The sequence below is a fragment of the Lontra canadensis genome, unplaced genomic scaffold, assembly GCF_010015895.1.
Source record: "Lontra canadensis isolate GAN:19392208 unplaced genomic scaffold, GSC_riverotter_1.0 scaffold170, whole genome shotgun sequence".
Taxonomy (NCBI): Eukaryota; Metazoa; Chordata; class Mammalia; order Carnivora; family Mustelidae; genus Lontra; species Lontra canadensis.
The window spans coordinates 1,095,251-1,118,914 of NW_022631164.1; the positions used below are offsets into that span (position 1 = coordinate 1,095,251).

Here is a 23,664-nt window from a genome sequence, read left to right on the forward strand (position 1 = left end):
GAAAACTTTCTATAGGGAGCAGATATTTTAATTTTGGGGGGCCACATATGGTCAGACTGATTTCACCCACAGATCAAAATTTACTGAGCCCTGGTCTCTGACTCCTACACATCCCAGCAGCAACATGCCCTTCTACTCACCAAAACACTAGCATTACCGCGCTTCACTGACCCACATATGTATTACCAAAGTTAGAAACTAAGGCCTTACCAAGATCACAAGCTAAGTTTTCCAAATGAACCACTTACTTTTTAAAAGGTATTATGAGAATGGCCAACATTTACGAAAGCATGTATTGTAAAACTAACTTTACCAACCACAAACATGAAGAAATGGTCCATGACTCCAAAAACTTGAGTTCTTACTGGGAATGTATGTACTCATACGGATAAGGAATAATGCTTTCAAAATAATCTAACTGAAAAGGAATATAATGCAAAAAATATTGAGGTGGGAATAAAAAGGAGTAACAAATTAGGAAAAGAAAATTAACTTGACTTGAGAAATTTCTTACCCATTTAGTATGTGTTCAAAAAGATGAACTTGACCATCTCTGCAAACAACAGCTAACTTGACAGGCTAAAAGAAAAATTTAACTGATTACTCTAATGGGTTAATATACTTCAACCTACTCTAATGGACAACTGTTTTAGTAAATTACCAAAATTCAACTATTCTTCCCCCCCCTCCTTTAAATAACCATAGAGAAAGTTAGAACACCAAGGTTGCACAACTCCTGCATTTAAAAATCATACTGTCATCAAAATGACAACTGGAGTTGTTGTTGTAAAGCTCAGGAATAAAAGTTTAGGGGAAGAAGAGAAGAGCCTGCAAGTCAGAGGAGCAAAGTCACTACTACCAAGTACGGAGACTGACAAAAGGGACTTGGCAGGTCCTGCACATCAGAGCAGTCAGGATCGCTGAAAATGCCTCTACACGCTGACCCCTCCCCTCACAAGTGCACCCTGACGATTGAACGGTCACTCTGGACAGTCTAAGATTTTTGTTATATTTTCTTCTACCTCCCTCGTGTCCCCTTCTTTCCCAAATCATTAAATCATCAAAACACTAATTTTATAATAATACAATTGTGAAATCCAAAAAACAAATTCTCAAAAATCAAGCCATTTACCTCTTCCTTATTTTCTGACAAAGTCAGATCAATATAGACAGGTTCATCTGTAACTGTAAAAGACATCACTGCATTCTTTTCTTTGTTTTCTGACCGGACCTGCCTAGATAACAAAACCAATGATTAGATAAAAAGAAATTAAAAAAAAAAAAAAAAAAAAAAAAGATGAGCACCTATGGGGAGTCACAGCATTAGATTCGCCACAGCTTTTGCATCTTGAAAGCCAAGTAAGGGGACTACAGATCAAACTTAGTGACCCATCTGTGTCAATGCCATTTAACATGGCTGTAGGGAAAAGAAAAAGCACTAATGCATTTATGCAGATTTAAACAATGAGTAATGTTCTCTATTCTTTTTCATGAATCTATTTGCCTCTTGATGCCAATACCATACTATATCGTTTATTGTAGCTTGTTAAGTCAGGAAATCAGGCAATGTGAGCCCTCCAACTTTTTTCTGCTTTTTCAACGTTGTTTTGGTTCCTCTAGGTTCTCTGCATTTCCATCTGAATTTTAAAATTAGACTGTCAATGTCTACAAGAGTCTTCTAAGATTTTGACTGTTCACATTGAATCTATAGATTAATCTGAGGAGAATTTATATCATAGCACACGAAGAAAAGAGTCCAGAAATAGACCCACAAATATATTTACCCAAATGATCCTCATTATTTGTTGATTCCTTGTTTGAGAATTTGTCTACTTGCTAAAATTTATTTGTACACCCCCAAAGCAGTATTTGTGGAACTTCCAAGGTCTTTAACAGGTATGTTCAGAGCAGTGAAATTAAGAGTTACCAACAACGTTAAACAAAGCTATATGCTCTTATTTCAGCTCTCATACTATATAGTAGTAAGTATTCTAAGTATTACTTAGAATACTTAAAAGATTCTTTCTAGTGCCACTTTTTTTGCTTTTTTTTTTTGTTGTTGATTTCACTGTTTAAAACATCCCCCAAGTATAGTGCTGAAGTGCTGTGTAGCGTACTTAAGAGAAAAAAGCTGATATTCCTTATGGAAAACAGCTAGGTAAACTCTGCTCTGACATGAATTAATGAACTATAGATATATATATATATATAAAATTATTGTGTTGTGTATATTATAGTATGTGTATATAGTTATACACAGCAAATTTTGTGTGTGTGTGTGTGTGTGTATAAAATGAAGTATTTTTAAACAGAAACACATAAAACAAGGTTATGTATTGATTAGATGACAAAGATGTGACCGACGCTTGCAGAAACCTAACCCTATATTTCCCAGATGAATAAATAGTTCACTATCACCAACTCAGTGCTCATGAGGATTTTATACAACATAACTACTACAAATAATGAGGACTGTATGTGAATACCCATGTATACATGCAAAACCAGTTCACTGTAAATAGTCTTTTCAAAAAATGGTACTGGGACTACTGGATAGTTTCAATACCAAAACACATATTTCCTTTCATTCCTTGGGAATGCAAACTTGTGCAGCCATACTGGAAAACAGCATGCAGGTTCCTCAAAAAGTGATCCCAGCAATCGCACTACAAGGATTTACCCAAAGAATACAAAAATATGAATTCAAAGGGATACATGCACCCTGATGTTTTTATAATAACAAATATCTACAATAGCCAAATTATGCAAACAGCCCAAATGTCCATCAATTGATCAATGGACAAAGATGTGATACACACACACACACACACACTACATTCAATACGGAGTATTACTCAGCCATAAAAAGGAATGAAATCTTGCCATTTGCAATGACATGGGTGGAGCCTGCTTAAGATTCTCTCTCTGCCCTGCACCCACCCCCTGCCCTCTCTCAGGGGGGGGGAAAAAAAAAAAAAAAAAAAGGAGTACACTTGTGATGAGCACCAGGTGCCATATGGAAGTGTTGAGTCAGAATATTGTATACCAGATTAGTATTACACTGCATGTTAACTACATACACACTGGAATTTAGATAAAACTGCAAAAAAAAAAAAAAAAAAAAAAAAGAGCCATGCATCCTTACACCATCTACAGAAAATAAAACAGACCACAAAATCAAATTTAAGACTTAAAACTAAAACTTTCAAGAGAAAACCTTTGTGACCTTGGATTAAGCAAAGATCTCTAAATATGATCTGGACTTCATCAAAATTAAAAAACGTCTCTTCAAAAAGATAAGGCTATATACTAGGAGAAAATATTTGCAAAGTGCATACCTGATGAATGGGTTTATATTCAGAATATACACACAATTCTCAAAACTCAGTAAGAAAACAAACCCAGTAACAGACCAAAAATATTTGAATAGACACTTCATCAAAAAACATATCCAGACAGCAAATAGGCACATAAAGATTCTCAACATCAGTGGTCATTAGGGAAATACAAATTAAAACCACACTAGGGTACACACCTATTAAAATGGCTAAAATTAAATGAGTATATCAAGTATTGGTGAGAGTATGAATTCACACTCTTAAACAGCTGATTAGAATATAAAATGGTATAATCACTTTGAAAAAACTTGACAATTTCTTTTTTCATAGGCCCTATGCTCAAAGTGGGGCTTGAAGTCACAACCCTAAAATCAAGAGTCATGGGCTCTGACCGAGACAGCCGGGTGCCCAAATTTGGCAATTTCTTAAAAAGTTAAATATACACCTATCACATGATCCCCCCGCCACTGCACTCCTATGTATTTATTTACCCAAGAAAAGTGAATCCTATGTCTATACAAAGATCTCTACACAAATGTCCATTTATTCGTAATGTCCCAAACATGTCAGTAAGCCTGGTGACCAGAGTGGGGATGAGGATTGTAAAGGGATATGAAGAAACTCTTAGGAGCCATGCACCTGGTCACTGTCAACTGTGGTAAAAATTTACGGATATATACATATGTTAAACTTTGTCAGACTGTATACGTTGAATACGTGCTATTTATTCATAACCCCTGAAACAGGAGAATGGTGGACCCCAGGTCCTGCAGCACAAGAGAAATGGAGAGAGGCTGTTGGTACAGCCTGTCATGTACAAACCTTTCATGGTAAAAACTTTCAATCATAAAATGAGTAAGGTCTGGAGATCTAATGTACAACATGGTGATTATAGTTAACAATACTGTATTATATACTTCAAAGTTACTAAGAAAATAGATATTAAAACATTCTGGCCAGGGTCCGGGGACTGAGCCCCACAATGGGCTCCCTTGCTTAGCAGGGAGTTTGCTTCTCCCTCTCCCTCTGTCCACTCCTGACTTGTGTGCATGTACATATGCACTCTAATAAATGAAAAATAAAATTTAAAAGAATAAAAGACTGAAACACCTGAGTAATATCAGGAGGCATTGGTGGTGTATTTTAACTTTCTGGCTTTACTAATACATAGAACTAAAAGGAATTATCCCAGTAGGCACATCTCAAAAATCCAAACACAGGACAGAAAACCAACACAATGTGATTATCAGAGGCGTAATTAGGAACTGCGGCTCAGATGATAATTCGAAGGTGAACAGAGGTCCACACTGGGCCTCATGAACCTGTCCCCACCCAACTACGTCAGGATTATATATCTGATGAGGCCCACTTCTATTTGAATATTATTTGGTGCAAATTCATAATAACTTTATATGGTCAAGAACATCCTCAAATGATTACTAAGATGAGAAACTGCATGTTTTTTAAATCTCCATTTATTTAAAAAAAAAAAAACCTTCACCATCAGATCTCATAAAATCTAACAAAACTCTTATTTTTCTTAAAATTAAAAACTTTCTGATAGCTGTTTAATACCAAGTTAATTTTTACTTTTAAAAGTAGTGTCAGGGGCGCCTGGGTGGCTCAGTGGATTAAAGCCTCTGCCTTCAGCTCAGGTCATGATCCCAGGGTCCTGGGATCGAGCCCCGCATCGGGCTCTCTGCTTAGCAGGGAGCCTGCTTCCTCCTCTCTCCTCTCTCTCTCTCTCTGCCTGCCTCTCTGCCTACTTGTGATCTCTGTCTGTAAAATAAATAAAAAAAATCTTTAAACAAAAAAAGTAGTGTCAGGTTTCAGTCATATGTGGAATATAAGGAAGAGAGCAGAGGACAACAGGGGAAGGGAGGGAAAACTAAATCAGAAGAAATCAGAGAGGGAGACAAACCATGAGAGACACTTAATTCCAGTAAACAAAAGGTTGTGGAAAGGGAGGTGTCAGGGATATGGGGCAACTGGGTGAGGGGCACTAAGGAGGGCATGTGATGTAATGAGCATTGGGTGTTATTACACAACTAATAAATCTTATCAAAAACAAAGTACTATAAGTTGGCTAATTGAATTTAAATAAGTAAGTAAATAAATAAGTAGTGCCAAGGGTGCCTGGCTGACTCAGTCAATAGAGCACATGACTCTTGATTTTGGGGTTGTAAATTCAAGCCCCACATTGGTTGTCAACTACTTAAAATCTCAAAAAAAATATTTTTTTTTAAAGGGAGCTCCAAGGAAAATTAGGAACAGCAACCATTGCAAAAAGCAAAAAAAAAGAAAAAGGGGGGGGGGGGGGAACGGGGGGTTTTCAAAAAAAACCAAGGAATTAAATGTCCTCAGGAAAACATCAGTAAGTAGACATGACATTACTGCACTAACCCAGAAGTCCTATCTTCTTCAACAAAATGAGAGATTATCCCAAATTTTTTAAAGAAGGTTATTTATAATTTGCCCAGTCACAAAAATATTCAGACTGTTCTACTTCTAAACAAGCAAAGAGGAGGTTCTATCATATAATGCTCTTAAATTTTTCTCATAAAGATCGGTTTTTTAGGCAGGCTCAATTCTTCATTACCAGTCAAGGTAAATCTAATACTAAATACAATAAAGTAAGACTCACATTCATCACTTGTATTAACCATACAAGTTGACACATTCTTTCAAGGCAATGCTACCTCCCAGATCCAAAAGACTACATACCAGACATTGAGTAACCGGTCGTGTACTGCTCCAGACAAGAAATAAAGACCAGTGATTCCATCAAAGGGCTGGCTCTCATTAGGAGGTCTGATAGTAGTGAAGATGAGTGTTGAAACTGGCGTTGCATGGCCTGTGAAGTGCTGGAGAAAGTTAAATCTCATTTAGGAGAGGGCACATTGCAGTAAAAAAATTAAAGAGTCCATGTGGACCATAAGCAATATGTATGATCCATATCCGAAATCAGAACTCCAGATAAAGGTAACAGTTAAATTTAATTCTGAGCAACTGAGGCTATTTGTGCTACATTCCTCTCACTTTTAAAAACTCCATCTGAAAATACTGAAAAATCACAATGTCTTTCTCTTAGGGTCCTACCCACAATCTTTCTTTCTTCCATTTTTACATTAAAGATCCACTTAATTCCATCCATATTTAAAGGGGTGCCTGGGTGCTCAGACACAGCCAAGGAATTGTAGGTCCTCATTTTACTCTCAGTGAGTCGAAACCACAATTTTAGGGCATCATCACAGCACCAAAAGTACACCCCTGAGCACACTCAAAACATAACACTACATATCCGCAGTCAAATACTATAAATGTACTACATGCTGGAGGTAAGCTAGAAACCAAAACTATTATCATTACACAGCAGAATAAAAGATTTTTAATTCAAATTCTACTTATTTGTTCTACTCAAATGCACGGGAAATGAACACATCTAACTTATTTAGTACCAACAAACCAGGTTTGGAGACTAACTTTTATCTACTGATTCTATTACTTGATATGCCTGAAAACAAATCTGTATTCTTAAAACAATATGCTACAGTTCAGACTTACTGCCCTGATCCATACTTACTCTAGATGACTGTTAGGTTTACAACTAATTTGATTCACTCACTCTGTAGATTTCTTTGGTCTCCAAAACCCACAGTTTGATTGTTCGACCAGCTGAAAGCAACATCTTTCCATCTGGGCTGATACACAGGGAGCTGACACTGCTATTGTCGCCTTTCCATTTGCTGTTTTGTGAAGAGAAACAAAACGTCTCAATGAATAGGGAGAAAACTTTACTGAGAGCAAAAGGATAGCAAAAAGCAAATCAGGCATTAAAAATATCACTTAAGGTTCTATGCCACATTGCATTCCTTAAAAGCCTGTGTCAAGTGACTAACTGTGGGCACTAAGGTAAAGCCTGCCCAATAAAACAGAGATTCTCAAGAGGTTCCAGAAAATGGAAGAGTAAGAGTTTTAAGAATGTAAAATGGGCAGTTGTGTGTCCTGTGAGGTATACGTACATCTACCACATATCTACATATGACGTAGATTTTAATACCCCGGGAACTATCAGGCTGTGTACCAGGACCACCACAAGTCCATTTCATCCCTTTGGAAAGGACTTCCAAAGCAGTTACAAACCTCAAATCATAATGGCAAAAATAACCTGATTTAAATAAATAAAACTTCTGTACCACAAAATAAGTTATAAATTTAAAAGCAAAAGGCTAAGGGCACCTGCATGGCTCAGTTGGTTTAGTGTCTGCCTTTGGCTCAGTTCATGATCTCAGGATCCTGGTATCAAGCCCCGCATCAGGCTCCCTGATCAGCAGGAAATATGCTTCTCTCTCTTTCTCTCCCCCTCCTGCTCTACCCCCTTGAGCTCTCTATCTCAAATAAATAAAATCTTTAAAAGTCAGTAAATAAAAACAAAAAACTTTCTAGCAAATGGCTAGAAAATACCAAAAATATATCCTTTAAGAAAAGAATATTCAGAACACATAAACTCTATATTCAAGAACTAGCTCAAGTTAAAAAAAACTCAAAATAAAAAAACACAAAAGATATAAACAGGCAATTCATACAAGAAATTCAAATTGTCAATAAACATGAAAACACTCAACCTCACTAGTAATCAAGGAGATGCAGCAAAAGCGTAGACCTTTTCCCTTACCCTTTCCAGCTCCTAACACTTTTGACAATTTCTCATCAATTCCCAGAGCTTCTACATTTTATATTCCCTATTCCACATCTATTCACTTAACATATATATTTAAAAAAAAAAAAGACAGGATCACCACTTGACAAGCTTCCCTGAATCCACCTCCCCAGTCAACACTAAAATGCCGGGACAGAACTAACACCACTGCCACAGCTCCCTCCTATCCCCCATTCAAAACTGTGCAATTTACAGTGTAACCTCCTACACTGGCATCACCTGGAGACTTACTAGACTTCCAATTCCCAAACCCCAACTGCACCTACTGAATCAGCTCTATCTGCACAAGTAATTCACATGCACACCAGAGCATGAGAAGCTCTAAATTAAAAGATTCCTCTCTAGGAAATATGACTGGTGCCAAAGTAAAAACCCACACATACTGACATTTGAAGGCTTCCCCATCATTCTACAAATGAAGCTCAGCAACTGAGCCACCCACCCACACGGGCCTTCCAATCAGCTTTTTAATGTTTCATTTTCAAATAGTGACAGGCAGCCATCCTCAGTCATTCGAAGAATGCCTTAAACAAAAGACAGAGGCTAAAATCAAATAAAAATCAAAACACAAAAACAAAAACAAAAAACAAGAGGGAGATGATATAAGGAATAAAAGAAAAATACTTTAAATCCTATAATTATTATCTTCAAAGAGTTAGAAAATATTATATCCACGAAAGAAACATGGTGCAATAAAAAGAAAACGGAGAACAAAAACAAAGTACCCAGAAGTTAAAAATATGGTTAGAGAAATTTAAAAATTCCCTAGATTTGGAAGATGAAACTGAGGCCATCTTCCCAGTAACAAAAGAAAAGGACAAAAGGGAAAATAGGAGGGAATAAACTTAAGGGATTAGCCCAGGATAAAACATCTAAGTAACAAAAGGGTGCACTTAGAGAAAGATCAAAGACAACAGAGGGGTGAAATGGTCAAACACATACTAAAATAAAAAGAACACAAACTCCCGGGCTAAATGGTCCCTTGAGTGCCAATGTAACTCACTGACTAAACATAAGGACAACTAGTACTGACAGCTAAAAACCAATGAACCAAAAACAAATAAAAAAATAAAAATAAACCAATAAACCAATGCTTCAAAATCCTGAGGGAGAATTATTTCCAAACTATAATTATCTTCAAACTATAAATCAACCATGAGGATACAATAACGGTGCTGGTAGACAAGCAAAATCTCACGAAATTTACCATCTGCATACTTTTCTTAGGAAACTACTGATTGGTGTGTCTTACAAAAAAGAGGAGAGTAACCTAATAAAGAGAAAAATGGGATCCAAGTAATAGAGGCTCCATCTGACAAGAGAATTTTCAGGATGATAATGAAAGAATGTCCCAGGATCATCACTGTTCAGCAGATCCTGGAGGAAAGCGAAGTCCTCCAAGAAACAGATGAAACTGGAGGGAAGCTGTCAAGAAACAAATGTAACCGATTAACGGATGTGCCCCAAAATAACATGTTACTGTGAGAGTGGAGCTAATGATAAGTATATAGGAAACTAAGCAATGAACAAAAAGTAATTATATACCCCCAAGAAAATAAGAGTTTTATGCCCAGAAATAATATAAACCTGGTAGAGTACAAGGCTCATCTATAATAATATTTAATGCAAACAATGACTAGCCTGTCATCAAAAACTGTAATGTACCAATACTCGGAGAACAGAGAGGGGAGAGGCTAGAGGCCGAGAGCTAAATCCTCATCTTCCACAGCAGGAAGTCAACACATAGTACCTAAGATGGAACACAGACTCCATTGACAGCAGCATAAGAGTAACAAGAATGAAGCTGGGAACACAATACCGTATGGGACCGTACTGTGGATGAGCGCTCAGGCTCGGATCCAACCTATTTCTCAACTGTAGAGCCCACCACACAGCGTGACAATTAAATCCAACACTGTGTACAAAGTGAACAGAGCCTTGAACACTGGTAGCCCCTAGGTGAAGGACCTGACATTATGAACTCTCATCCAGACAGCATTTTAAAAATACAGTTCTAAGGGCCCCACCCCAGACCCAGTGGGGGAAAATCTGCACAAATGTCTCTGACAGTCATCAGTGGGAAACTACTGCCACAGGTAAACGGAGACACACACTTACTGAAACTCTAAGCAGATGACCTGCTCATCCACATTTCCTGCCCCAAACCCCCTTCAAATTCTAAGCCTCTATCACCACCCCATCGGCTGGGTCTTGCCTTTCATGTATTATTTCAAATTCAACTTCTCTGAAAACTCAAAACCATTTTGTTCTGACCTGTAACTCTATTCACCTAGGAAGTTCACAAAGCTGAAAATCAAGAGCTACATTTAACTTATTTCTGTTACTTAATACCCCCTTCCATGCTACTCAAATGTTCTTAGTTGGTATCTTCATTCTCACTTCCTACTCTTATCATCCCACACTTGAACTACTACAACCACCTGGAACCTGGCCTCTGTGCCTTGTTTTGTTTTGTTTAATGACTTCTCTGCCTTTGAATCCGCTCCTTTCCATTTACTGTACACAATACTGGCAGAGCACCTTTTCCTAAAGCATTATCTTGGTGACTTTATTCCCAAGACATCACCTTCAGTGGTGCTCTCCCGCTTATGACATAGAATCTAAAACTCCAAGAAAACAGTTTTAATGCAGTAGAAAAACACTGTACCAGAATTCAAGATAGTATGAAAGAACTTCTTCCCTGGCACTTATTAGCTGTAAGACCATGAGTATCATTATCCTTCCTAATATCATTATCCTATCCTTCCTATCCATCCTCATCTGCCTAAGTTGAACCAATTCAACATTCACTGAACAACCACTATAAAGCTTATCACAGGATTAAGTGCTTGAACCAGAAGAGTAGTCTGAGATTTTTATCTATGACAGTTAAGGCCAGACTCTTAAAATACTTTGGTCCATATCCTCTACCAGCCATTATTCCCTAGTATGTAAATCCTCCAAATATTTTACTTCCCTTTCTCCTAGCCTTTAGTCTTGTCATCTCCCCACCACCTTTCCCCCACTCAAAAGGATTCTCCCACCCTCTTTATCCAAATCTTACCTCTCCTAGAAGGCCCAACTGAAATCTCTTTTCTTCCACCAGGCCTTGCCAATGCTATCCAACTCATTCGACCAGTACTCGCATGCTATCTTACGGTATCTCTTGTGCAATTATTTTACTCTTGTATCATTACTTAACATTCATGTATTAAAATCTTGCATGCCTGATTTGATTAACAATTCCTTGAAAAGTCTATAACCTCTTTAGTATCTACATTCCTCTCCATGTCCAGTATCAAACTTGACCTACCGCCAAACAGTCGATTGGTCCAACTCTAATGCGTTTCCAACAATAACCAAGTTACCCCTCCAGTACCATGGAACCCTCAATATTACTCACCACTTTACTTTGCATGTCTGTGTATTCCATTCCACAATATATTTATCATCTGAACAACTATACAAACAGCCATTGTCTTGATGCCACTGTATGCAATTAACCTTGTTGTCATGTCCACCACTCTACAGATTTAAAAAAAAAAAAAAAGATTAAAAGAAAAAAAACAGCCTGATATAACATAATTACACATCCCAGAATCATTACTAACAGTTAACAAAAAAGTCAGGCTTTAACCTAACTAAAACCACCCTAACCTACATCTATCCATTTCTAATATCAAAACTGAAATAAATCATCTATAAGTTCATCAAATGTTAACTTTCTCTTCTCTGCCGAAAAAATACACTTCCACATCACAAGTCAAAGGATGCTAGTTTTGTTTGTTTGTTTTTTAATGATTTTATTTATTTATTTGACAGAGAGAGAGAGAGAGACACTCATGAGGGAGGGAACATAGGCAGGGGACTGGGAGAGAAGCAGGCCTCCCACTGAGCAGGGAGCCCAGTGTGGAGCTCTATCCCAGATGACTTGAACCAAAGGCAGCCTCTTATCAACTAACCCACCCAGGTGCCTCAAAGGATGCTAATTCTAAATGCCACTTGCTTTTGACAGGTATGCCAGCACTAAGATAAGACAGTGGCCAAAGTCTGTGATTTACAATATACTATTACATCTAAATCCCAAAAAAGCATGCAAGGTAGGTTATAGAATACCCATTCAAGAAATGAGAAGTTCAGCTACTTACCCATGACCACATAACTAGCAGTCAACCTCAGGATGGAACCTCGGTTCCAAAGCCTGATCCCCTTCTACTTCACCAATCATAATCCCAACATCCCTTATTCTGATCTTCTTGCTTATTTTTTAATACACTCATTCCCTATTAAAGATTTATGTATAATCCCATGAAGTACCATAATCTAAAAAGGAGTTCTAGGGGCGCCTGGGTGGCTCAGTAACTAAGTGTCCGCCTTTGGCTCGGGTCTTGATCCAAGGATCCTAAGGTCGAGCCCCATATCAGGCTCTCTGCTCCACAGGAAGCCTGCTTCTCCCTCTACCACGCCCCCTGCTCCTGTTCCCTCTCTTGCCATCTGTCAAATTAAAACAAACAAAAAACTTTAAAAAGGAGTTCTAGGTTTCATTAGCATTATGTCCATATCCACAGTAGTTCAGTAAAGCACCTATCACACTGCATGGATTGTAGGCACCTGTTCACCACAAAAGATTGATCAAATCAAAGGATGGGCTCCCAGCTACAGTGGGGTAAAAGCCTGCATGAGGACAACACTTGACTTGGAGAGAAGGGAGGAAATAAGATAAATTCCCTTACTATCTATACTTCTAAATGCTTTAATTCGCTTTACAGTTGTATTTTTATAATATTTAACATGAAAATAAGTAACGTACTCTGAAATGCAGATTTAAAATCAGATAAAATTTTTCATATATCAAATCAACTGGGCTTTTGTTAACGTTATTGCTGTTTTAATGGGTATATCCAATGGTGGAAATAATGCTATTAGAATACAGGTACTCTTTCCATTAGTGACACATAAAATTAGGAAAACTTTCAGAAACTATTTGAATACCATGCATAAAAAGCATTACTCATTAATTACAGGTCAGTAATTTTGGGAATCCATGTAAACAGCAAACAAAATGTGTAACAAAAAACTGGAAGGCTCCTTAATGGTCAGTAATGGTCAGTAATAGCTAAATCACCAAGGGACTATCCAATTTAGTGGACTTTAGGCAGTCATTGAAAATGTTTGTAACAAGTTCTTGACAAATACGAAAACTGCTCATGTTGTAATTTAATGGAAAACATCAGGATACAAAATAGATGAGAATTCAATTAAACATATGCACAATGAAATACACATTCTATTAAACATCTCTTGGTGATATAAGAATAATTTTTCCCCTTTTCAACATTAATGTACTTTCAAATTATCTATGGAAAATGTTACTTAAAACAGAAAACAATGATTCATGTATACAGAAGCATTCCCATACAAAGACAGAAGTTCAGTGAACACCAAACAAGTAATGTAACAGACAATGTCCGAAACAAATTATGCTAAGTTAAGTCACTGCCCTGGAGTGCCAAGCTCTCACTCTGCTCCGTGATGCTGGGGCTAGACTCCACAGATCACACTTCTGCTTTGCCAGCTAGATGGCCAGTAGGCACTGCCAATAAGGGGTGCTAGAGACAGACAAGGCTGGAAGAGGAACGAGGGACTTGTTCCATCCTGTCTCCGAGTGTGCATCAGCCCAGCATTTCTTCGTCCCAGCAGAGCAATCCTTTTGGCAGAAGCTGAACCCAATATGCAACTGTTCCAACACCTGACGAACGAGTCTCCCCTTCCTTCCAGGACACCAGCAATCAGTTAAGAGCTCTGTCCTCAGAGGTCTGGCCCCCAAGCCCATGGGGCCACTCTTCCACAAGGGACCGCAAGCAAAGAGAACATCATCTGCTCCTCAAAGGTTTGCATTTCAGCAGTAATCCCACCTCCCTCATTTGTTCCCTCATTTGTTCCCTAGAGGTGGTGAGCTCTTTCCTGCAGTCAGTTTGTGGTACTTAGAACTCTTTCTACCCTTTATTTTAAATCTAGCCAAGAGTTCTTCATATTCTCACCTGTAACAAGGATTATGTTACCTATTATATTAACAAATATTACTGTTCACAATTTTAAATGCGGGGGCAGAAAAATCCTACAACACTATTCTGTTTTGTTTTTAAATCTCTAATGATCAGTTTCCCCATTTCTTTTATATACAATACACACACACACACACACATTATACTTACTATCAATTTACTGTGTAATTCTCCTTTTACTGTACTGTATAATAAAATACTACCAACTGCTGTACCAATAGCCAACAAGTCAATCTGGTTACTCGTTCCTATAGCTTCTGATTTCCTTTTTTTCCTCTGGGGACTTTCCTGGGGGGGAAAAAAAGGTTCATTTTTTTTGTATTTCAAACACAAGACATCATTAATGCATAAATACAAATGCCCACTAACCCACAAATGAAATGTGACTGCTACCAAAAGACACTTAACTTAAAGATGGCGGGGGCAGGGACAGATAACTCACTCTCAAATGCTTTCTTTTTCACTATTTAGGGGGAAAAAAATCACCCCAATGGAAAAGAAGAGCTTATAGTTCTCTGTCCCTCTCCCCTGCTTCTCTGGAAGGAACGGGACAAACAGGACATGCTCCTGGTATTCTCTTAAATGGTCCAAGCAGTCTCACTGCTGCTTCTACCTCTCAAAAATGAGCCACTTGTGACAGGGCCAAGTGAAGTCTCCATTCCCAAGCAGAGACTACAGATCCATAGCCAAGCAACCAACATTTCCCCTTTTTCCTCCTCATCTCTCCTGTGTTCTAGCTTCGTTCTCAGGAAAGGAGACTCAAACTTGTTTTTATAAACACACATTTATTTCAGTCTCAGTCAAAACACAGTTGGAACTAGTAGAGCACAGTGTAAGTTGCCCTAGTGTGTGAGAATTACGGGTTAGTCTGAAAGTTCCATGCGGTTTTAAGTGATCCTAATCACTTAAGAGGCACAAGTTCCAACCTAGTGTCGAATGCCACAAGACTGCTTTGATTTGCTTCAAAAACGGTACTGAAGCTTACAGTCCAAACACAATCAATGATCACAACTTCAGGGTATTACATCAAAGTTTACAATACTGAAAACATAGAATTTAAGAATTTCTTTACCACATGATGTTTTTTAAATTAAAGCTTGCCAGCCTGTGCTTTAGCATAAAGCTCTGAGATATCCATTCTTTTAACATAAAATTGACCATTACCACAGGAAAAAGAACATTTTCTCATTTGTGCAAGATCTTTGCTCTACAGCACAAAGCAGAAGCCCAGGATATGTAAAACTTTGCCTAATCCAAAACACACCAGTGAATTTATGATGTTACAAGTGTATAAAGAGTATCAAGGAGTAGAGATGCCTGAGTGGCTCAGTCTGTTAAGCGTCTGCCTTTGGCTCAGCATCCTGAGCTGGAGTGTCCCGCACTGGCTCCCTGCTCAGCGGAGCCTGCTTCTCCCTCTGCCTGCTGCTCCCTCTGCTTATGTGTGCTCTCTGACAAATAAACAAAATCTTAAAAAAAAAAAAAAAAAATATATATATATATATATATATATATATATATATATCGGGGTGCCTGGGTGGCTCAGTGGGTTAAAGCCTCTGCTTTCGGCTCAGGTCATGATCCCAGGGTCCTGGGATCGAGCCCCACATCGGGCTCTCTGCTCAGTGGGGAGCCTCCTCTCTGCCTGCCTTTCTGCCTGCTTGTGATCTCTGTCAAATAAATAAATAAATAAAATATTTTTAAAAATAAAAAAAAATATCAACAAGTAGATTTAGAAAGCATTTTCCATTTTGTTTTCATTTATTAATCTTATGGAGATGTTACATTTGAAGAATTTTATTCACTTGACACATTAAGGTCAACAAAAAGTGAAAATATTTAACAAAAAAAATAACTTTTATACAAAGAAAATTACACATTTTGTAAGTCTTAAGAAATATATCTACATTAATAAAACCCAAAGAGAAGTTATGATTAAAAGCCAAAGTATGAGAGGCACCTGGATGGCTCAGTCAGTTAAGTGTCTGCCTTCAGCTCAGGTCATGATTTCAGGGTCCTGGGTTCGAGCCCCACATCGGGCTCTCTGCTCAGCAGGGAGCCTGCTTCCCTTCCTCTCTCTGCCTGCCTCTCTGCCTTCTTGTGATCTCTCTCTGTGTCAAATAAATAAATAAAATCTTAAAAAAAAAAGTATAAAAAAATCCGATGGTCTTATCAGTAACCCTTAATTTCCCTGAAACAGTGAAACCTTAGCACAAGCAATGTCCTAGGTCCCACCTTCAGTTCAATGAATGTCTAATGCCACCTCTGAATGATCCCACAAGGCAGATATGGTTTCAGCACAAGGTTATGAACACAAATGCCCATCTCAGGCAAGGGCAGTAGGGGAATGTGTACCAACCTCTTACTAATTTCACCAGAAAACTCTTCTCTGAAAGATTCTAGAAATTATTTCTCCAACTCCTGGTTTTACCAAATCAAGTTAAAATCATTTCACACTGACATTTCTAACGTGTGAAACATAGGCTGGTGCAAATATGTGTATGCTTTTCTACAGATACAAATGCATCTGTCTTTGGCTCAGGTCATGACCCCAGTCCTGGGATCGAGTCTCTGATCGGGCTCCCTGCTCAGAAGGGAGCACGTTTCTCCCTTTGCCTGTTGCTCCCCCTGCTTATGTGCTCTCTCTCTCTCTCTGACAAATAAATAAATGAAATATTTAAAAAAAAAAAAAAAAAAAGGAGCACAAAAAGGGGCACTTGACTGGCTCAGTGGGAAAAGCACCAACTCTTGATCTTGGGTTATCAATTCAAGCCCCACACTGGCTGTGGAGGTTTCTTAACAAAATTTTGAAAAATTAAAAAATAAAAAGCACTAAGAAACTTCATATATTAATCATTAACATATTCAAACCCTAATTTCCCTATCAACAAGATCTGTGTATTTTGGGAGAAGCAAGCAGAGGCAAGTGGAGGAGCATCCACAGAACTTATGCCCAATTTTGAGGATCAGTGGTCCAAACCTAAATAATAACATAATTAATGCAACTCAAGTAACTACTGACTCAAGCATATTTTTGCAGAGCTGGACCATCTTTTTAAAAATCACTCCCCAGTGAGCAGGATGAGCATGTCTGAACAGGTCACCCAGATAAGTTTATATAAGCAATGTGCATTTTAGTAAAATCTGTTTTAAATATTACCCCTTACCAAGTATTTCTGAAACCAAGAATTTAGTGCTGATATTTACAGATTATGACAGACCTTTGTCAGCATTTTCTTTCAGAATCTGTTGCTCCTGTGATCACAAACTTCAATGACTCCCCAGGGAAGAATAAATCATTGTACTGGCATCTGCAATTTGCCTCCAGACCACCTTTCCCAACTTTATTTCCAATTTCCATCTTTATATTACATTCCCTAATCACTAACATCTTCCCATTTTGCTTCTGCTTTTCTCTCAACTTGGGAACTGCTTATCCCTCAACTTCCTTTTGGTTAAAAATCTATCCATGCTTCAAGGTCCACCCCAACTCTCATCTCTCTACAAAAACCTCTTCTATATTTTTATGTAAAGAGTTTATTTCAGCGAGTGCACGATGCGGAATGGGATTGGCAGAGAGGGAAGCAGAACCCCACTTAGCAGGGAGACCAATGCAGGGCTCTATCCCAGGCCCCTAGGATCATGACCTGAGCTGAAGGCAGATGCTCAACCAACTGAGCCACCCAGCGCCCCCCTTTCTCTTAAGGCACACATCATACCGTGCTCTGCATTACAGACACGGTATATCTGAATTGTCCACTTCTTCTCTGATGTGTCTCAATCACACTGTTTTACTTCCTCTGAAGTACCTAGCACAAGGTTATGTGCACACTCATTATACATCTCATGTAAATACACCAAATAATGAAAAGGGTAGGCTAAAACTTTAGTTCGTATCTGTGACTAAAAACCTGGAGTTCCTAGAGGTATCAGGAGTGAAGACCCCAAAAATGTGATTTCTTTCAAGCGTTTTTTTTTTTTCAGTGTGAAAGTCGGACTAGGCTAAGCAATAAAGAGCAGCACCATGGGGCACCTGGGTGGATCAGTCGTTAACCAGCTGCCTTTGGTTCAGGTCATGATCCCAGGGTCCTGGGATGAAGCCCCGCATCGGGCTCGACTCCCTGCTTGGTGGGAATATTGCTTCTCCCTCTCCCACTGCACTCCCTCTCTCGCTGTATCTCTCTCCAATAAGTAAATAAAATCTTAAAAGGAAAAAAAAAAAAAAAAGTAGCACCAGTCTGAAAAAAGTTTATCAGCATTCGATCCAGAAGGCAATCAGAAGGCTGAATGAGTCTCAAGGGGTCAAGTGCATGATTCACAAAAGCAAGACATAGGGCAGATGTGGTGAAAACAAAGAGGAAAAAGGGAAAGTGCTGAAAAGTCTGAATCTGATCAAGTAAGCAACCACTTTTTAGACTGAGATCCCAAGGAAGAAAAGTTCACATTGAGAGCCAGTATGTACACTCATAAAAATATGTACACATATAACTGAAACCAGCTCCACAAAAAACTTATCCTTTCCATGCAAAATATACTCACTTTTTTTACACTCATTTTTTTTAACTCTATCACAACCCACTAAATCGTTTCATAATGATCAAAACCTAATTTTGAAAAATCCTGACCTCTAGACACTGAAAATTATGCCCAAGTTTCAAGTTTCATTCTGCAAGTTCGTCTCCTATGCCTTTTCTTTTTTTTTTTTTTTTTAAGATTTGATTTATTTGTCAGAGAGAGAGAGAGAGAGAGAGATCACAAGTAGGCCAAGAGGCAGGCAGAAGCAGAGGGAGAAGCAGGCTCCCTGCCGAGCAAGGAGCCTGATGTGGGACTCGATCCCAGGACGCTGGGATCATGACCTGAGCCGAAGGCAGCCGCTTAACCAACTGAGCCACCCAGGCGTCCCTCCTATGCCTTTTCTTGGCCCACCTTACTGTCACTTCTCTGGCAAATGTTTAAGTCATGGGTAACAATGAACAAAATGTGTGCATTTTACATGTAATTACATAATATTTATTATCAAAAACAAATTCTAATAACCAGGACCTTCTATTCCTGCCAACAGGATCTAACCTGCACACTTTTCCTTGTTTTGAAGTCTACATACTGGAGAGACCCTAAGATACAGCAGCGTACATTCAGGAATACAAAGATACTGCACCGTATCTCCAAGGGACAGGAATGGGGATACTCAACTTAGATTCTTCCAAGAAACATTCTTAATGCTACTGAGCTTGCCTTGTCTTGTGTCTGAAATGCCATGTGCTTCGTTTAAAAAGAACTAAGCTGTGTGAGATCATTTTAATTGCAGTGACAGCAAAGCAGCATGGTAGCTGAGAGGAGACAAAGTCTGTTTCTTCAGGGCTATACACCAGCTAGGGAAGGAAAGTAGAAAAGTTTTGAGAGATTTTAGGGGGCAACAAAATAGGTTCAGTTACTAGGTGGGGCTCAGGCACTTATTTTGTGGCTTTGGCATATCATTTAACAGCTCAGCTTCAGTTTACACACACACACCTGAGAAGCTTTAAAAACAGCATCCATCTATAGTCCACCCATGTGTCTCCTTGCACTTTTCTTATCATTTGAAGTCCTCTTCCCCCCCAGGCTCCATCAACCAAATGAAATACTCAGCTATTTAATATGTACAAAAACCCTCCAAAAACTACTGTGGCATAAATGTGAGGTATTATGATCATTCTTGGCCAAGAAAACAATATGATTTTTCTAAACATCCAGGAACCTCTACTTTAACTCTTATTACCCAAGTAACCCAGCACTAATTCATTTTATTCCACTCACAGGAGTAATGTTCACCAAACTTTGTCCTTGGGTGGCAAACTGTCAATTACTGAAGCAGATACAGAATACTCTTACAAAATGATTTACACTGAGGAATGTAGCAGTAAATTATAAAAAGAGCCCAAAGAGCATGCTCATGGTATCATTCAATAATAACACCTAACATTTACTACGCACTTACTACACCAGTCATATATACTGCCTCATTTAATTCTCAAAGGACCATGAAAGGTGGGTAGCATAATCTCTACTTCATGTTTGAGTAACAAAAATCTTAAATTGTTGGGAACACAGGGAACACAGGAATAACATCCTTACCAAGACTCATACTCTAATCCTCAAAGATTTAAAATAAATAAGTTTAATAAAATGAGGGCATCTTAAAACTTCAGTGGCAAGGATCCCAACCCAGGGACCTGGGACCAGAGACTGAAGCAGTTGCTACACGTCGCTCTTCATTTTCTAGCTTTTAAAAAAAATCACGTGACTTTATAATTTTATCCTGTAATAAATGTGCACATTTAAGAGAACCACTTCTCTGGGGCGCCTGGGTGGCTCAGTGGGTTAATCCGCTGCCTTCAGCTCAGGTCGTGATCCCAGGGTCCTGGGATCAAGTCCCGCGTCGGGCTCTCTGCTCTGACGGGGAGCCTGCTTCCCCCCCCCTCTCTCTGCCTACTAGTGCTGTCAAAAAAAAAAAAAAGAGAACCACTTCTCCCTCTAATCTTCAAGTAAAATTGATGCTCTAGAAGGATATATCCCCAATATGATGAGGATCAAATGTCCTCTCTACATTCCTCCCAGCTCTCAATTCTGTGACTCAAGATCTAGGGTTACGGTATAAGAACAGTGGACCAGGAGTCCGAGGACCTTGATTCTAATGGTCCCAGTCTCTTTACTGGTTACTAAAAATTTGGTGAAGTCACCTCGAACTTCCTTAGCTCTGACTCTCAGTTTTTAAACATTTTATTTCAGGACATTTCATAGAGCTGTGTGGCTAAAATGAAAACATGCAGCTAAAAGAATACTGAACATATACAAACTTTTTTTAAGTAGCCAAATTCTCATTTTTCAATGAGGCCCTCCAAATTAGTAACTTGCTCATTGTGACAAAAGCAAGTTTGAGTTGAGTCCTGGATATGAAACCAAATCCAGATATTTTTCTACTATTTCAGAGTGGTATACATAATCCAAAACTCTGACTTTCAACAGGAAATTTAAGATTAGGTCAAAGTTTTATTCCTGAGGCATATCATGTGACCTAAGTCAACAGAAAAGCAAAGGGGGAGGGGGCAACAAATTTTTACTATCCCAATATTAATTATTATTTGTTGTAGATAACAGAGCACAAAGCTCTAAATACTTGAGTTCTAGTCCTGGTTCTATTTCTGGTTTTTATGCAAGCTGACTAATTTTCCAGAGTCTCAGTTTCTTCTTCACAAACAAGGCAAGAAGTTAGCCTTTATCTACCTGCAAGGACTAACCATACAAATCTGAGATACTAATAACAACACTTGCAGCACTTACATACACTAATAAATGTTTCTACGTTACTAACCACGTTCACCTTCACAACTACTCTGAGGTGGGTACTATCACCCCTCCCTGTTCTGCAAACAATCTTTGCTCCACGTATTTCCCCAGCATCAGTCTTAACATCTCTTTACAGGACTGTTAAATAGAAACACAGAAAACAATTTTAAAAAAGAAAAATACGTAGACTGCTGTAACTTTAACAATGGCTATGGTTTTGTTTTTTCCCCCGAAGTCCAAGTTCGCCTTGACTTAAGAGCCCTGATAAAGGTTTCTTTTATTAACTAAAGTCACTTCATCTAGAAACTAAGAAACTCTATCTTAAGATCCGAAAAATACCTAAACATACTCACCCAAAGCATAGTTAGATGTACCCCTACTTTCAACCTAAAAATTTAGCACACATTTACCGCACACTAGTCGGATGGGAGTTAAAAATCTGTCTTGAATAATAGCTTTTGAAGTTTTACACATAGTGTCAGCTAAACACTCAAGATACCTGTTCTTCCAAATCACATTAGACTGATTCGATTGCCTACCCTATACCTGTAGTACCCACGTGCAACTGCGTTAGAGCAGACGTAGTCGAGTGAATCCACAGTGAATGACATCTTACCTGAGATGGGGCCCTAACAGAAAAGCCTTCCCTAACACGGCAATGTCCTGTCTCAGAGAAACTTCACCTGAATTCACATTCATCACATTAAACCGGCTACTTCACTTTACCTCCACATCCTAATGCAGACTTCAGACTTGGCTAAAAGGGGGTGTATAAAAGGGAACTGAGCAGAGGTTTAAAAAAAAAAAAAAGTATAAAGTTTCAAATGACTGAGAATGGAAACGAGCCTGAGAAAGTCAAGAGTTTCAAGAGTGAGAATACCACACACTGGACGTGGAAGAGAACACGTGGTGAGCCTGCACCCAAAGGTTCGGGGGTGGGGGGGGGGGGTTGTCCGGAAACAAGGAAACAGACTTATTCATTCCAATCTCCTAAGGCAAAGCCGATGAGCTAGAGAAATCGGAATAGGGTACTCCAGCCCCAAGAAGGGGCTCTGTCAAAATCCAGGACGCTGAAGAGCACATGTTGCTGCGCCAGGCTTCGCAGAAAGAAGCCGCCCTGGGAAGCTGGGGGCCTACGCGAACATGGCGGCCCCGGCGACAGCGGGGCGCGGGGCGCAGACCGCATGGAGCCAGTCAGGAGGGCTCCAGCCTACGGCCGGTCCAACAGGGCCGCGCCCTCTTTCGCTACTCTGCGGACAGGCCGCACGCGGGACTGGCGAAGTGGACCGAGTCCGCGCCGCCGCCGCCGCACTCCGTGCCTCCTCACCCCGGGCCTCGGAGGGCCGCGCGAGATGCCGGGCCACGCGCCGTCTGACCGGGGGTGCGCTGAGTCCGAGTCCGGGCGCACGCCCGCCCCCCGCCGTCCCGCCTGCTTTACCTTGGCCTGCAGTCGCGCTGGCGCCCAGGCCAGGCAGGTGCAGGTACCGCTGAGGTGCGCGGAAGGCACGTACTCTTGGTGCAGCCTATTGTTGGCGGTCTCCCACACTCGCAACTGACCGTCGGCAGACGCCAAAGCGAAGTAGGCCTGGTTCAGCGGGGAGAAGGCGCACGGAACCCCTGCCGGGGACAGGGGGTCGGCAACACCACGGCCACCCGCCGCCATTGCTGCCCTGGCTCCGCGGCAGCCACGTGTTCGTCTGTGCGCATGCGCACCGGCGTGGGGCGGGGCCTAGAGGGAGGAAGTGGGGCGGAGGGAGAGCAGAGACCCGAAGGAGAGGCTCGTCGCGTCTCTAGCGGGCGTCGGGCTGGCCCAACCTGCGGACGGTGGCCCGGAGGGCTCAGTGCTAATTTGTACTGGTTGGAGGAGGAGACGTGTGGAGGGATGTGACTGCAGACTGGAGAGCAGGCCCGTTACTTTGAAAAAAGAAACAGAAAAAAAGAAGAGAAATAAAGAAAGAAAAAGGTTGGGTTAGAAATAAAGAAAAAGGTTGGGCTTTGTTTTGTTTTGTTTTTTAATAACATGATTGAACTAAATGTTTAAGAGACAATCACTTACAGCGCCGTGATTGTGGCAACTGTTTACATTTTTCTTAACCACTTCTAGGCTGTAATCATGTATACATATGACAATTTATTCAGTCATAGTAGTGTGAGAGTAACGGTGGGGTCTACTGTCCTCCCACCCCGCATTTCGTCAGGATTAATCCCGTTACTACAT

At 39.7% G+C, this 23,664-nt stretch overlaps 1 protein-coding gene and 1 non-coding gene across 2 annotated transcripts in view; both read right to left on the bottom strand.

The window, feature by feature from the left end:
- The window catches only part of WDR43 (WD repeat domain 43), a 45,035-nt gene extending 21,882 nt beyond the window's left edge, over window positions 1-23,153 (bottom strand). Inside the window, exons 1-7 of the mRNA XM_032845881.1 lie at window positions 22,885-23,153; window positions 14,274-14,411; window positions 11,462-11,583; window positions 6,964-7,084; window positions 6,063-6,202; window positions 1,133-1,235; window positions 515-579 (exon numbers count right to left, since the gene is read on the bottom strand). Of these exons, the coding sequence (XP_032701772.1) occupies window positions 515-579; window positions 1,133-1,235; window positions 6,063-6,202; window positions 6,964-7,084; window positions 11,462-11,583; window positions 14,274-14,411; window positions 22,885-23,109 (914 nt within the window). The 5' untranslated portion in view covers window positions 23,110-23,153. The remainder of the gene's footprint in view (window positions 1-514; window positions 580-1,132; window positions 1,236-6,062; window positions 6,203-6,963; window positions 7,085-11,461; window positions 11,584-14,273; window positions 14,412-22,884) is intronic.
- LOC116860069 lies at window positions 6,511-6,595 on the bottom strand. Its single transcript, XR_004381268.1, has one exon. It is a non-coding gene; the product is annotated as a small nucleolar RNA SNORD53/SNORD92 (small nucleolar RNA).
- Window positions 23,154-23,664: the final 511 nt, after the last annotated feature.